The 16,175-nt window shown below is 39.2% G+C and overlaps 1 protein-coding gene across 1 annotated transcript in view; it reads right to left on the minus strand.

Moving 5' to 3' along the window:
• The window catches only part of LOC308286805 (intelectin-like), a gene marked incomplete at both ends in the record, with an annotated part of 57,275 nt that extends 41,483 nt beyond the window's left edge, over positions 1 to 15,792 (minus strand). Inside the window, one exon of the mRNA XM_080727929.1 lies at positions 15,768 to 15,792. Within this exon, the coding sequence (XP_080584055.1) occupies positions 15,768 to 15,792 (25 nt within the window). The remainder of the gene's footprint in view (positions 1 to 15,767) is intronic.
• Positions 15,793 to 16,175: the final 383 nt, after the last annotated feature.

Here is a 16,175-nt window from a genome sequence, read left to right on the forward strand (position 1 = left end):
TATTTCTGAATAGTTTTTAATCTTTTGATTGTAGGAAAAAAATAGGAAAACCCCCAAATCTACCCACGACCCAACAATGGGTCCTGAGTCCGACTCCCGACCCAGTCTTTGGGAAACACTGATCTACATTATAATTCAAGCCGCCCATGTTCAGCAAAATAATGGTTGCCATTGTGAACATGAAGGTTGCAGACCAGATCACCACCTTTACCTTCAGTCACTGATGCAAACAGACAGGCAGTCTTGCAGTCGGATGGCAGACAGACAGGTGCAGACAGACAGGCAGTCTTTTGGTCAGACGACAGGTACAGGACACCTCCAGATTGCTGTGATACATTTAGAGATCATTATTAAAACCGGGAAAGCATCTGTGTCATTTTAGATTTCAGCTATGTACGGTACTATATAGACTATAACATACGTTTTTCAGAAAGTTCTTAGAACAGTTGTAGATCAGCTATACTCCTACGACTTAGCTTGTAGATATTGGAGATACTGGAGCCTGCTTTAAAAACAATTAAAGATATAGATATTTTTGATGAACCTTCCCCCCAGAATAGGGATGCTGAGGTTGGTTAAACATCATGTATAAAGATATTTTCAGGCAGTTCTGATGGAAACAGATATTTATCTGTGACATAGCCTACCGTATCTCAGGTGGAAAGGTGTGCATATTTACGTTGCGTAATATGATGTAAGATTCAAAATATAAACAGAGTAATTCGGGGGTGCCTGGATGAGACAGTTATTTACAGGGGTGCCCCAAGTCAAAAACGTTAGAAACGCCTGGTTTAGTGTGTGTTTGGGTTTTACAAACATTGAACACTGAATATTGAAGTATTAAGAGCTTGTGACTAGATAATAACTACATAGTCTTTCTGTTTTGGACATGCAAGGTCTCCACCCAAACAGGAAAAAGCAGAGGAGAGAAACACTAGAGCAGCACAGTCAAATATAGCCTTTTATTGAGCTGACTACTGGCCCATGCTTTGGCCCATGGTTGATAAAACTGATAGCCCATTCCATGGAATGATAACGTGTGTATAGGTTTTATTTAGGTGCTACTACAAAAGATAATGACTGATGTTTCGATGCTACTGCATCTTCCTCAGAGTCATCAAGACATGGGAGTGTCACAGTAAACATTGCATTCCTCAGCCTTAGTAAACAGTGCGCTCAGTAAAACAAAAGGGTTCAGTTGTGTGTTCATTCTCTTCCAAAGATGATATATGTCTGACAAATTTATAAAGACATGTTAGAAACTTGGTTATGCAGACATATATGACTATTTGTTTAGCTTCTGCGAAAAAGTGACGCTTCACCGCAATATCCGACACGTTTCACTGTTTTAGCACTCCTTCAGCAGCCATTAATTCTATATTTCGACGCTTTCACTTTTGCCCTGCCGTTTGGTGCCCCCACTCCCCCCTTCAACCAAATAAATAGACACTCAAATCATGAACATGGTAGTGGAAGATCACCTCCTTTACCTGCACTCACCGATGTGGTGGTGGTGGACAGATACAGGTGCTGTTAAATAGTAAATGGTAAATGGTGCATTTATATAGCACTTTTATCCAAGGCGCTTTACATAGATTGTGCATTGCATTCACCCATTCACACACACACATTCATACACCGGTGGCGGAGGAAACCATGCAAGGCACCAACCTACTCACCGGGAGCAATGAGGGGTTCAGAGTCTAGACGGGCAGTCTTGCAGTCGGTTGGCAGAAAGACAGGTGCAGTTAGACAGGCAGTCTTTTGGTCAGAAGACAGATACAGGACACTTGCAGATTGCTGTGATAAATTGAGAGATGAAATAATTTAGCAGTAATAATCACTGATGTCCTTCACCCAGCCCACTTGTTACGATAGACCAGATTCAGAGGTATTTCCAGGTCGAATGTCTATGGATATATATAAGACAAATTCATGTCTATGTATATTTACACAATATAAGACAAATTCATGTCTATGGATATTTACACAATATAAGACAAATACGTGTCTATGGATATTTACACACTAATTATGTGCCCAGAACATTAGTTGTGTTTAGATTTCAACATGTGGCAATTCAAAACACAATACACACACACACACACACACACACACACACACACACACACACACACACACACACACACACACACACACACACACACACACACACACACAAACACAGCCTATATTGTTGATGTCCAATATATAGCATAACAGTTATATATGTTAAAGTCACAGCACATAAAACATAGGCACATTGAGTATGTGTTTGTCTTATGGAATGTGCTACAGTTCTATATACATATAAATACATGTGACTTGACTTGACTAAGTGATTTTGAGCATCTGTACTTTACTTTTTTAATTACTTTTCCAAGACAAATATTTTACTTTTATTGAAGTACATTTGTAGGAAAGCTGTAAAGTACTAGTTACTTTTAGGATGGCTGCTTTCCTTCTTCCATAAAATGCAATTGGCCACAAGTTGTGCACAACATTTCTTTGGCCTATAAATAAATAAACGTTTTAGGTCAGTGCAATGAATTGAGGAGCCTGATTTCACCTTTTTTTTTTTTCCTGAGCTACCAATGCAAATACAAATGCTTTCATGAGTGCAAGCACTGACACTGCACACAGAAAGTTGAGGAACCCAAGATGAACAGAGTACTTGCGTAGGAGTACAGAACATACTCCTGGTCAAAATGTACTCCACTACAAGTAAAAGTAGCTCAGTCAAAATGTTACTCAAGTAAGAGTAACCACAGACACGGCTATTGAGAGAAACACTGGCTTTATCTGAAGTCCATGTTTGAGATTTCAGGGATGAAAATTGCATTCAGAAAAAAACAAACAAAAAAAACATACATTTTCAAATGCGTAGGCCTACTGTGTTCAAAGACAAACTACTGTACATCTCTGCTTACAATGTTCCACTGTGAAAACATTAAATCAATGCATTGATAAATGTACTTACTACCAAGTACTACTTTTCGTTTAAATTATAGTTGCACTTAAGTATTTCTAAAGGATTGTATTTTTACTTGTACTTTAAGTATTTTGTAAAAGCATTTACTTGTGAATAGCCGACTTATGTTTATTTAAAAGCAAAGCAATTACTTTTGTACTTTTACTTGAGTAACATTTTGACTGAGCTACTTTTACTTGTAGTGGAGTAAATATGACCAAAAGTATCTGTACTTTTGCTCAAATACTGGGGTTGAGTACTACCACTGTGCCTCACTACATATTTAAACCCTTTAGGGGTTTTAAGTAGGCTAATTAAACACAAACAAAGCAGTTGTGTCCACTCTCTTCCAAAGATTATTTCTAACAATGTTAAAATCAATTCATAAAGACTATGTACTGACAAATACGTGTGTAGACATTGATGTATGTATGCAGATGAATTATTAGCCTGTACTGTACTGTGTGGGAACAAACGTTTTCTTATCAGAAGGTTTCCTGTCAGATGGTTTCCTGTCACACGGTTTCCTGTCAGACGGTTTCCTGTCAGACGGTTACCACATTTAATCATTTATTTCCACACAAGATATACAATACAAGGACACAACTATTACAAGGTGCTGTAAATAATATAATATATAGTATAGTCAGCAAATCTTGGACAGATATCCATTACCCACACACCCCTCAAGGAATCAATAGCAATGTCTTCACCATATTTGGCGGCTACCAATAATAGAAGACATTGTACAGAATTTTGCAAGCTGCTTTTTTGGTATCCCAAGTTGTTGGAAGCCTCTTATATGTACATGTCCTAGGCTGCCAAAAATGAACACAAGTAGATTGCACCTATAGCCTAGCTTTGTGCTGGTTTGGAGGAGCAGCTGCTATTTAATGACTTTGGTCATAAAGGCTTCCTCTAAACTAGAATCAAAGGTACAGGCCAGAGCCGGATTTATGCACATGCTTTACGTGCTGAAGCACTGGGCACCATGCTTGGGGGGGGGGGGGCACCAAAGTGTGGAGAAAGTGAAAGAAGACAGAACTATCACCGCAAATGTGCCGAAATCTATAGCAAAGGCTGCTGAAGGAAGGCTGAAACGGTTAAACTCCCAGCCTGTTGACAAACCGTTCCAGGCGTGGCAAGGAAACGGCTCATAGCATGAAGGGTTAATCTGCCACGTCAAGAAGTAAAACTGATTTGTCTCCTTCATCGACAACAACAACATCCGGTGTACCACACACACACACACACACACACGTTCTTTTGGACGACTGAACACATTCACTGGCTAGTTAAGGCATGTTAAACACTGTCAAGATGCTTCAGGGCAATATTGACAACTCTCAGAAATGTGAAACGTATTATGTATCATGGGGACGACGATTTAAAGGGATATTTCACTTTCAAATGTTTGGGGACTTTTTAAAATCTACTCTATTTTTTGTGAACAATCCAGACAGATCAAGGAATTATTTTTATTGACATGAGAAAAAATGTGTTGTGATGCGTTGTGAGCTTGTACACCTGCAATTTTCATAACTCTTTTCTTTCGCAATTGTTTTTAGTTTTCTTTGTTTGTAGGGAACAAACTAAAAAAAAGGGATAATTATATTTACACAAATAGGTCCCGACCCAGTGTTTGGGAAACATGCATAATCCAAGCCGACCACATCCAGGTTCAGCAAAATAAACAAAATAAATTAAATAAACTCTGAAATCATGAACATGATGGTGGCAGTCAGATCACCGCCTTTACCTTTATTCATTGATGCAGAGGCAGTCTTGCAGTGGGACAGCAGACAGACAGGTGCAGTCAGACAGGCAGTCTAGCAGTTGGATGGCAGACAGACAGGTGCAGTCAGACAGGCAGTCTTGTGGTCAGACGACAGGTACAGGACACTTCCACATTGCTGTGATAAATGGAGAGATTATTAACCAATTAAAACCGTGAAAGCATCTGTCATTTTAGATTATAGATAGATAGATAGATAGATAGATAGATAGATAGATAGATAGATAGATAGATATGAGATACACACACACACACACACACACACACACACACACACACACACACACACACACACACACACACACACACACAATGTGTCCCCATGTAACACGTTTGTAGGTGCCAAAATTAGTGAAAGTAGTTCAGTGTGTGTGTGTGTGGGGGGGGGGGGGGGGGGGATGGGGGAGGTATAACTATATAGACCAATGAAAACTATTAACAAGGGCTTGTGATTAAATAATAACTACATTGGATCCTTTGGAACATATTCCTTTTTTTTCCTGAAATAGTTTTGGACATGACCTACGGGGTTTCCCCCTGACAGAGACATATACCAGGAAGTTTCACAATAAACGCTTCGACAGAACATTTAGCCTTTAGTAAACACTACAGTACGCTTAGTATGAAACTAAAACAAAAAACAGTGTGTGTCCATTCTCTTCCAATGATGATATATTCCCGACAAGTTAAAGACAGTTTATAAAGAAACTTTTGTTTAGAAACTTAGTGGAAATGCAGATTTTTTTTCTTAGCTTCCTGAAATGTTAACAAATCTTATGAAAATACAACATGCCTCTTTGATTACTACATGTAGAGGAAAATACTTGATGTATAGACGAATAACAGTCTAATAGCGGGGCTGTTAAGGAGAACAATACTTCAGTTCTGGAAAGAAGCACCACAATTTTACAGAGTGTACCTCTTGGGTCATTCTTTAGAAAAATCACATTAGACACTTAATTTTCAAAATGTCCGCCAGTTTTAAAGATGGCCGCCTTTTCGGATATGTTTTACAGTACGCCAGCCAGTTAATATTGAATTTTCATAATATTAGAGTTGTTTTGTAGGTTTTAAAACATCCTGAGTTCATTTATTACACTTTTAAAGCAGCCAGAATAACCTTTCTGACTTTTGGTTGGGGTCTTTCCTCACCTGGGACCCCCCAGACAGACCCCTGAGCCTATTTCAGTAATCGCTCTGCTCCTGCACCAGAACAATGTTAAATTAGATCTGAAATATGCTCTGAAATAAAAAATGACTAGTAGCAAATAACAGAGGTCTTCCACGGGGGGTCCGGGACCCCTGGGGGGGTCCTCAGAGCTATTACAGGGGGCCTGCCAAATCTCGATGAGATCTTTTTTTTTCTTTTTTTTTTTACATTTGAAACTTTGAATGTTTTTATGTATCCTGGTTTTATGTATTGTACTTTGATGGTTTATTAGTATTCTCAGTATTATTTATAATGTTTTTTGTGTTAAAACAGTTATGGTTGACAGCTGTTACTGCAGGGATTGCAATAATGAAGGTATTGCAACTTTTCACTTTGGGTGCAGAACAACATTTCCATTTATTGCACTGCACTCACACTGACAACACATACATACACACACACACACACACACACACACACACACACACACACACACACACACACACACACACACATTTTAACCATTTATTTATGTCCACACAAAGGAGATGCATACAAGGACACAAATAGTATAGGTGCAGTAGAGTAACATTTACAAAATCATGGCATTATGTCTTCATGATACAATAGCAAGGCACTTGGTACTCTACGGGTATAAGTAACAGCGTCTCCGCCATATGTGGCGGCTGCCGATTATAGCGGAGACGGAACAATACTTTGCCAGCCTTTTTGCCTCTTTTTTAGGCACTCCAAGTTGTTGAAACCCTCTAACAACCAGCCTGTGGGTATGTCCTAGGCTGCCAAATATGAAAACAAATAGTCTGCACCTGTACCCCAGCTCTGAGATCGTATTTAGGAGAGGTTGGTATTTAATGACCTTGGTCATGAAAGCTTCCTCTAGGCTAGGGTCAAAGGTGCAGGCCATCTCCAATACAGACACTTCCCTGGACTCTTCATCAACCACAACAACATCTGGTGTATTAGCTGTCAAAGATGCAAACATTTCCAAGTTATCACAGAGATGAAACATGGATGGAATGACACGGGAATGTTTGTACACACACACACACACACACACACACACACACACACACACACACACACACACACACACACACACACACACACACACACACACACACACACACACACCTCTTTGTTATTGTCACCCCAAAACCCTCACCTTATCCTCTTATAGAGCCCATGGTTAATTACGCCCAAAGAGATTCACTACACTACAGTAATTTCAGACATGCAGGATATATTCGTCTTCATCATCATCATCATCTTCAATGTCCAACCTAATAGTGTTGACACAGTCTCCACCATAGCATAGAGTGAAAGGCAGGTTATTTGAGCAGCTGCACCGTCCCTTACAACCTGCTTTGCAGACACATTTGATGGGCTCAAGTACTGCCTTTGGAGCAGGGAGAGCAAGAAAACTGAAACCTGGAATATACCCTCCACTCTCTGAATTCCATCTATTTTCTTCGATTGGTGGAAGCACAGGGAAATTTGTCAGGTATGATTTATCCTGCATTGTGACGGAGTTGGCACGGAGGTAATGTGGTAGCAGTGCAGCACGAGTTGGAGGTAGCATCTCACCCTCCAAGTTATTTGACAGAAATAGTTCCCATCTGAGTAATCCCAGGGTTGTTGGACCTTTTGAACTGTAAACATGGCATGCAAAATGTTCGGACTGCAATGTTGATGGAAGCTCACAATTTATAAGCTCAGGAGGAATGGCCAATGACCTTGCCAAGGTCCTTGAAGCGGTTAGTGGCTTGGTCATCATCATCATCATCATCATCATCATCATCATCATCATCATCAAGTAGGCATTGACCCATGTCTTTTTGGTGATTCCAACAAATGTTCTTCCCCAGTCAACACCTGAAAAACGCAAAGGAACCCTTGACATTTGTAACATCAACTTGAACTCACTCGAATATATCAATTTCCTTTTTTTGTACCGGAGGCAAGGACTTGATAAGGAATCGGGGTATCAGCCTCTTCATGTGTTTGCACTTCCTCAAAATCATGTCCCTTGATGAAGGTATCGTATTATGATGCCTACTTCGTCATACCTGACAAATTGCCCTGAGCTTCCATCAATTGAAAAAATAGATGGAATTCAGAGAGTGGAGGGTATGTTCCAGTCAGGTTTCTTGCCATCCCTGCTGCAAAGGCAAAGCTCATCAAATGTGTTTGCAAAGCAGGTTACAAGGGACGGTGCAGCTGCTCAAACAATAACCTGCCTTGCACTCTCCTCCCTGCAAATGATATAGTGGAAACTGTCAACATTATTAGGGAGGACATGTATAGTAGTGAATTTCTTTGGGTACAATTGACCGTGAGCTCTTTAAGAGGATAGGGTGCGGGTTTTGGGGTGACGATAACAAAGAGGTGTGTGTGTTGTGTTGTCAGTGTTAGTGCAATGCAATAAATGGACATGTTAGACTGTGCGCCCAAAGTGAGAAGTTGCAATACCTTAATTCTTGCAATACCTGTGAACCTGTCTGTCTAACACACACATGTTATAAATCATACTGAGAATACTAATAAAAACAGTTTCAAATGTAAAAATATATATACATATATAAAAAAGGAACTTCCCCATCAAGATTCGGCAGGCCTCCTGTAGTAACTCTGAGGACCCCCTAGGGGTCCGGGACCCCTGTGGAAGACCCCTGGGTATTTGCTACTACTCATTTTTGCTTTCAGAGCCCAGTTACAACAACTTTAATGCTTCAGTTATGATCTAATTTAACATTGCTCTGGAGCAGGAGCAAAGCGACTACTCAGATAAGCTCAGGGGTCTGTTTGGGGGGTCCCAGGTGAGGAAAGACCCAACCAAAAGTCAGAAAAGTTATTCTGGCTGCTTTAAAAGAGTAATAAATGAACTCACGATGTTTTAAAACCTACAAAACAACTCTAATATTATGAAAATCGGACATTAACTGGCTGGCGTACTGTTCAGAGGCAGCCATCTTGGAAACATGGCAGCCATTTTGATTTTTCAGTGTCTAACGTGTTTTATCATAGGAACAACCCCTAAGGAGTACTTGTGAAAAGTTTTAGGTTTCTTTCCACTTGTGAAGTATTTTAGTGCAAAAATGCATTTACCTGCCCCGCTTGCTGCATTAACACTGAGAGAAGCCAAGCTAATGGTTTGCTTGGTAATTCAATGTATTCTCTATGCAAACCCAAACTCTAAGCTGGAAAAAAGCTTGGAAAGTTTTAAAGCTGGTTTGCATAGAGAATACATTGAATTACCAAGCAAGCCATTAGCTTGGCTTCTCTCAGTGTGAATGCAGCACAAGTCCGTATTTTAAAATTTTGGATAAAGATTTTTTTTTTTTTTTTTTTTTACCAGACTGTAAACCACAAACTAGAAGTTTTTAATTTCTTAAAGTCTCAATGTACTCCCCCCTCATTTTGTTGAGTTAGATTTTTTTTTACTTAAATCATATATTAAAGCAATAAGCCACAAGAGGCGAGTGGTTACCGGGGGAGTATACACCGGCTGAGAGGCGTTGGGAAACACGAGGCGCAGCCGAGTGTTTCCGACCCTCTCAGCCGGTGTATACTCCCCCGGTAACCACAAGCCTCGCGTGGCTTATTGCTTTTCTAAAACGGTCACAATGTTGCAACATGAAAACCATAGCATTGCATTATTTAAAGAAAAAAGTACACTTCTCCGCCACCAGGAAGAGACATTTCCTTGCATTTACCATGCAGCCACATTCAGGAAAGGGACTTAAGGAAGCCAGTGTGTGTTTACAAAGTCACGTCATTCTTTTTGCCCAAAAGAAATAGGGAAACAACACTTGTGTTAGATCGGTCTCATGTTATGAAGTTAAGAACCATATTCGATCCATACACATATTTATTTTCATCCAGATTTAGCTGCTATGTGGTGAACATATCAAAAACGCTAGCATAGCAACCTAAGCTAAACAGCCGAGTGGTGCCTGGAGAATAGAGGGCGCTTGTTGCCTTTACAAGCCCCGCCTGGAGTCATTCAGTCACTGTCCTATGCATGCGGGCGGTGCTTAAAAGCACCCGCACGGCAGGATTTGAGGGGAAATCAAACGCTCGCTTCTCTAGTTCAGCCTCACGGCACAGTGGAAAGAAATGAAGCACATGGCTTTGATATAAACTGATTCAAGGTATGGGTTACAGTCTCAGGTATACCATGGCAACCAGCCAATCAGAATCAAGGAATGGAACTAGCCGTTTTAGAAATATATATTGGGAATTATAATACATAATACTTATGGAAAGTGGAAAAACAGTATCTCCAACAGTCTAAGTCCGTACAAGCAATATTCAGCAGACAAAGGGAGCAGATAACATTAAAACTGACAATTAAACAAAATGAGGGGGGATTGCATTAAACAATTTAACAGATAACAAATGACTAGTTTGTGGTTTACAGTCTGGTGAATCCAAAATATATATATATATATATTAAAAAAAAAAAAAAAAAAAAAAAATATATATATATATATATATATATATATATATATATATATATATATATATATATATATATGGACTTATACTGTTATTCGTCTCAGGTACTCATTTGATGGATGTGTGCAGATAAATTATTAGGCTCTACTGTACCGTATGGGAACCATGGAGTCTTGCTGTCGGATGGCAGTGGTGCAGTCTGATGGCAGACAGACAGGGCAATCTTGCAGTCAGAGTACCAGACTTCCAGAATGCTGTGATAAATTGAGAAATCCATTAACCCATTATAACCGGGAAAGCATCTGTGTTCATTTTAGATGTTAGCAACATAATGTCCAGAAAACTCTTAGGATTTAGAACAGTGGTTCACACAAATAGCTGATATACAAGCTTGCAGCGATTCTCTGCGTGCCATTGTGCGAGCTTGTACAGGTATACAGTATGTGCTATTTTTTAAAAACCTTTTTAAATCTTGAAAGTGTTTAAATTATTTTGGCAAACAAATCTTTTCCGGGTGTCCCTGGCAAAAAACATTTTCAGATGGAGGTCAATGGCCAAATACATACTGTATATAAATGTGGGTCCTTGGCAGAACTACTGATTTAGAGGGCATTTGTAGTATCGCCCATAAAATAAATTTTAATCAACATTGTTCCTAAACCTTTTAGCTCATGTGCCGGAATGACCAGAAAGAGAAATATGACGTCTGCCAAGGACCCAAACAAGTGAAAATAGCAGATGTGTAAGCTCACAATATAAAATGTGCTTATTTTAATAAACATCAGAATAGGCCAGCATTCATTTCATGGTATTATCGACTATTTGTGTGAATATAAAACATATTGTTTATGTTGAGCAGGTCAAGTCACTCAGGGGGAGGCTGGGGGAGGGAGGGGGGGGGGGTGTCAAGGAAAAACAAAAATCATCTGGGAACCACTGGGGGGTCCCATTTAAATAACACACGGTCCTTTACCCATCCACAACAACAACACCACTCCACATCCACATTCCCCTGGAACCCCCTCAAGGATCCCTAGGGGTTCGCAGAGCCCACTTAGAGAACCACTACCCTAGAGGTTGGGTACCGTATTCAAAGTTAAAACAAAAAATACATAGTTAAAATACATTTATAAATCAACAACATTTCTACTTATTATAAGCATGTACTACACACACACACACACACACACACACACACACACACACACACACACACACACACACACACACACACAATGTGTCCCCATGCAACACATTGTGAGCTTGTAGATGTGAAAAAATATAAGGTGAAAGTGGTTCAGTGTGTGTGGGGTTCATAAATGTATGGACCAATGAAAAGTATTAACTACTTGTTACTAAATAATAACTACATTCGATCCATTGGAACACATTTTTTTCTTTTTTTTTTACATTTCCTGAAAAGTAACGGTTGGACATGGCCTACGGGGTTTCCCCCTGACAGAGACATATACCAGGAAGTGTCACAATAAACACTTTGACAGAAAATGTAGCCTTTAGTAAACACTAAAGTACGCTCAGTATGAAACTACAAAAAACAATGTGTGACCATTCGCTTCCAAGGATGATATAATCCCGACAATTTATAGCCAGTTAATAAAGAAACTTTTAGAAACTTAGTGGAAATGCAGATTCTTTTTTTTGTTTTTTTCTTAGCTTCCTGAAATGTTAACAAATACAACATGCCTCTTTGATTACTATGTACAGGAAAATACTTTATACTTTATACTTTAAATAATGTATATTTGATGGATGTGTGCAGATAAAGTATTAGGCTGTACTGTACCGTGTGGGAACAATGGAGTCTTGCTGTTCGTCTGCTTCTTGGGTGTTTTCTCTGTTCTTTTTTCATTTCACTTTTTCAAGACAGCCAATCCCACGCATAGACATAAACATGTAGACACCTCATTGGCCACTGGGGCTGTCCTTCAACAGCAGCCACATACTGGAAGCTTGCCATAACTCTACTGTAAGAAAATAGTTGTATAGAAGTACATGATAATATTTTATAACCATTAATGTTACTATCTAAGCTGGTGCTTTGGTTTGAACACACAGTTGTTTATTAACTAAACAAATGAGTAGCTGAGACGAATAACAGTCTAAGTCTATGTTTTGTTTTGTTTTTTTAATATAGTTAAGTGTGCCTGCTATGCAATAGCAGAACACTTATTGTAATCCGCCATACTTAATGATAATAATAATAATAATGATCCCACAAATTTCGGCACGTAATAACTGCCGCACAATTTACGCCACCGCCGCAATATATACATCAAAACGTGCGGCTCGGCCGGGAATGGTGTGCTATTACTTTTCTTTCCGATCCGCGTTACCATTGCGACGTAATTCGCAAAAAACGACGCCCAAAAACCCCATTGACTTAGAATGGGGGAAACTTCAGCACGTAATAACTGCCGCACAATTTACGCCACCGCCGCAATATATACATCAAAACGTGCGGCTCGGCCGGGAATGGTGTGCTATTACTTTTCTTTCCGATCCGCGTTACCATTGTGACGTAATTCGCAAAAAACGACGCCCAAAAACTCCATTGACTTTGAATGGGGGACTCCGAAAAAAACCCAGAAACTTTGGCGCCAAATAACTCTGCCATACTTTTGCCTAGCAACGTCATTTAAAATGTAAAATGCTCACACAACTTTGGTCTTTTTCCGACCAATAGGGATGAGCTGTAATTGATTAAGCCCCGCCCCCTCTATAACAGGAAGTGCCCTTCACCAAACAGGAAGTGCCTCTATAATTCATGAACCGTTTGTCGTACAGACTCGCGGCTGGTGTCATACATTTTTTTTTCCTCAAAAATTTTTTTTTCTCAAAGATTTTTTTTTCTCAAATTTTTTTTTCTCAAATTTTTTTTTCTCAAATTTTTTTTCTCAATTTTTTTTTCTCCAAAATTTTTTTTCTCAATTTTTTTTTTTCTCAATTCTTTTTTCTCAAATTTTTGTTTTCTCAAATTTTTTTTTCTCAAAATTTTTTTTTTCTCAAATTTTTTTTCTCAAAATTTTTTTTTCTCAAAATTTTTTTTTCTCAAATTTTTTTTTTCTCAATTTTTTTTTCTCAAATTTTTTTTTCTCAAAAAATTTTTTTTTCTCAAATTTTTTTTTTCTCAAATTTTTTTTCTCAAAATGTTTTTTCCTCAAAATTTTTTTTTCTCAATTTTTTTTTTTCAAATTTTTTTTTCTCAAACTTTTTTTTTTCTCAAAAAACTTTTTTTTTTCTCACAAAACTGTCGTTAAAGTGCGACCCGTGATAACGGCCAAAAATGCGCCAAAACGCCACTAATTAGTCGAAATGGCTGACTTCCTGTTTGGTTTCTGATTGGCTGCTGGCCTTGTGACGTGGGTAGAGCTGCGAGGGCCCGGTCATCGCTGCTTGCAGCTTTAATTCATTAATCGTCCATGACCTTAATTGGGGCCTATTTCGCCAAACAGGAAGTGCCCCTCACCAAACAGGAAGTGACCCTTGATCTCGTGAACCGTTTGTCATACAGACACGCGGGTTGCGTCAAATGACAAGATTAAGAGTCCTTAAACTTAATTGGGGCCTATTTCGCCAAACAGGAAGTGCCCCTCACCAAACAGGAAGTGACCTGTTTTCTCGTGAACCGTTTGTCGTACAGACATGTGGGTGGTGTCATATGAAGAACAATAATGTTAAAGTTCATGCAAAAAAATGCTAATGTTAATAACGCTAATGCTAACACCAACCGCTACACAAGGTTGCACAGACTTAGCGAGCTGCAGGCACACTTAAAATTTCTTAGAAATTTTCTTTTCTAGTTCTTTTTTATTATTTACCAGACTGTAAACCACAAACCAGTCATTTTTAATCTGTTAAATTGTTAATGCACTCCCCCCTCATTTTGTTCAATTGTCTTTTTTTAAGTTTATCTGCTCCCTTTGTCTGCTGAATATTGCTTGTATTAAAATATATATATTCAAAATTGTAAAATATGGACTTAAGCTGGTTGCACACTGCTGCGTTTTTCGGGCCGAATATCGGAGTGAATTTCGGAGCACGCAAATAAAAAATCAACCTCACGTTATGTCAGTCACGTTTGCACACTGCCGACCGTTTCGCGCACCACTCAGTCCCTTGCTCTCTCTATCTCTCTCTCTCTCCTTGCCCTGAAAAACGCGTTTCGCAACGAAAAACGCAGCAGTGTGCAACCACCCTTAGACAGTTTTTCGTCTCAGGTACTCAAATGTAGAACCTGTGAAATAAGATGGCACAGTACGGTTCAGTCTGGCATGAGTATTACCGTACAACTACATTCATTTCAAGCACCCCCAAATGAATGTCTTTGGCCATGGACCCCCGTCCATCTGAAGATATTTAGTGCCAGGGACCCCTTACAAGATTTGTGTTGTTATATTAGGCTATACTTATTTATTTTTTTGAAAATAGATTGTGAGCTTGTTAATCAGCTGTTTTCAAATAGTCTACCTACGTAGGCCAACATTATAGTCGTTAAACCGATTTTGATGCTAGGCCTATATTAACACATTTTGCTGGTGACTCCCTGGAAACCCCCTCAAGGACCGCTGGGGGTCCCCGGACCCCACTTTGAGAAGCACTGGAGGTACAAACATCTGCAGTGGTTGAATTTAGTTGTCCTGCTCTGCTCTTCTAGTGACAGGGTTACTGTAAATCCTTTGGTCAAGTAGGACACCTACTGGTTGACAAGAGGTATTGCATAAAGCTCTAACAGAAACAATTCACCTTTCCCAGTTGTGCTTTCTCATTGTTAGATTATATATTTAACATGATTTTATAAAAAATGCAAGCATTCAATAGTAGTGTATTTCATAATTAATACAAGCACATGCATGTACATTAACCTGGGAGTGGAGATTTCTACAGTTTCTACATTTTCGAACATCTAAAGTATAAAACTAGAAGCAGTGCTCTTCCGAGCACAGGTTTCCACCAGGTCAGGTAGTTTTATTGTGGCCTCCTGGTGGTGCTTTAATAGGCCAATGTGGAAAGGGTGCCATGTCTTCTTCACCAGTCTTTGGCCTTTCACGACAATCGGACGCTGCATGCATTTTAGGCAGTGTGTTCCAAAAATGTGTCTACCTGCTCGTTGGGCGTTGTAAAGCGCTTTGAATGAAACTGCTATGATATTATAAATGAGTAAATGTAGTTAGCTGCTTAAATTAGTGTTAACAGCTATAACAGCTATAAAGTAAAATCCCCTGTCAGCTAATTATTCTCTTTCAAAATGTAGGATTTGGGACATGACCACATAAGATCACTATTATGTCCCAGAATGGTACTCTTCAAGTATAGGCTATAAACACACGTAGGATGGTGATTACATCTTATACCTGTGGTTAGATGCAGTGATGCCATGTCTGCCTATTATAAGCGACTTTGCTTATTATCAGTGACTTGCTTGTTTGCAAATTTATTATTGGTTGCTTGTAAATTAGTGTTAGTTGAGGGTTGGGGGTCTTGTTTAAAGTGTAGTTGCTTATTTGGGCTTGTTTCCTTCTTCTTCTTCTTCCGTGTATCATCGTCCTTGATGATTGGTTGACAACATTGTATTTCACAATATTTCTTGTTTCCTAATGTTGTTTAAACCAGTGTTTCTCAAACATTTGTCATGTCATGGACACCTAAATTCAAATATATTTGTCCGTGTATCCCGATGTGGAAATATGTTGTGCCCCATACAAGATGTGCGACAACCTTGTATGATGAAGCAGGGCTTTACTTTGCAAAGAGACGTACAC

Source organism: Nannobrachium achirus (assembly GCF_963921795.1).
Source record: "Nannobrachium achirus genome assembly, chromosome: 6".
In the NCBI taxonomy this organism is placed as follows: domain Eukaryota; kingdom Metazoa; phylum Chordata; class Actinopteri; order Myctophiformes; family Myctophidae; genus Nannobrachium; species Nannobrachium achirus.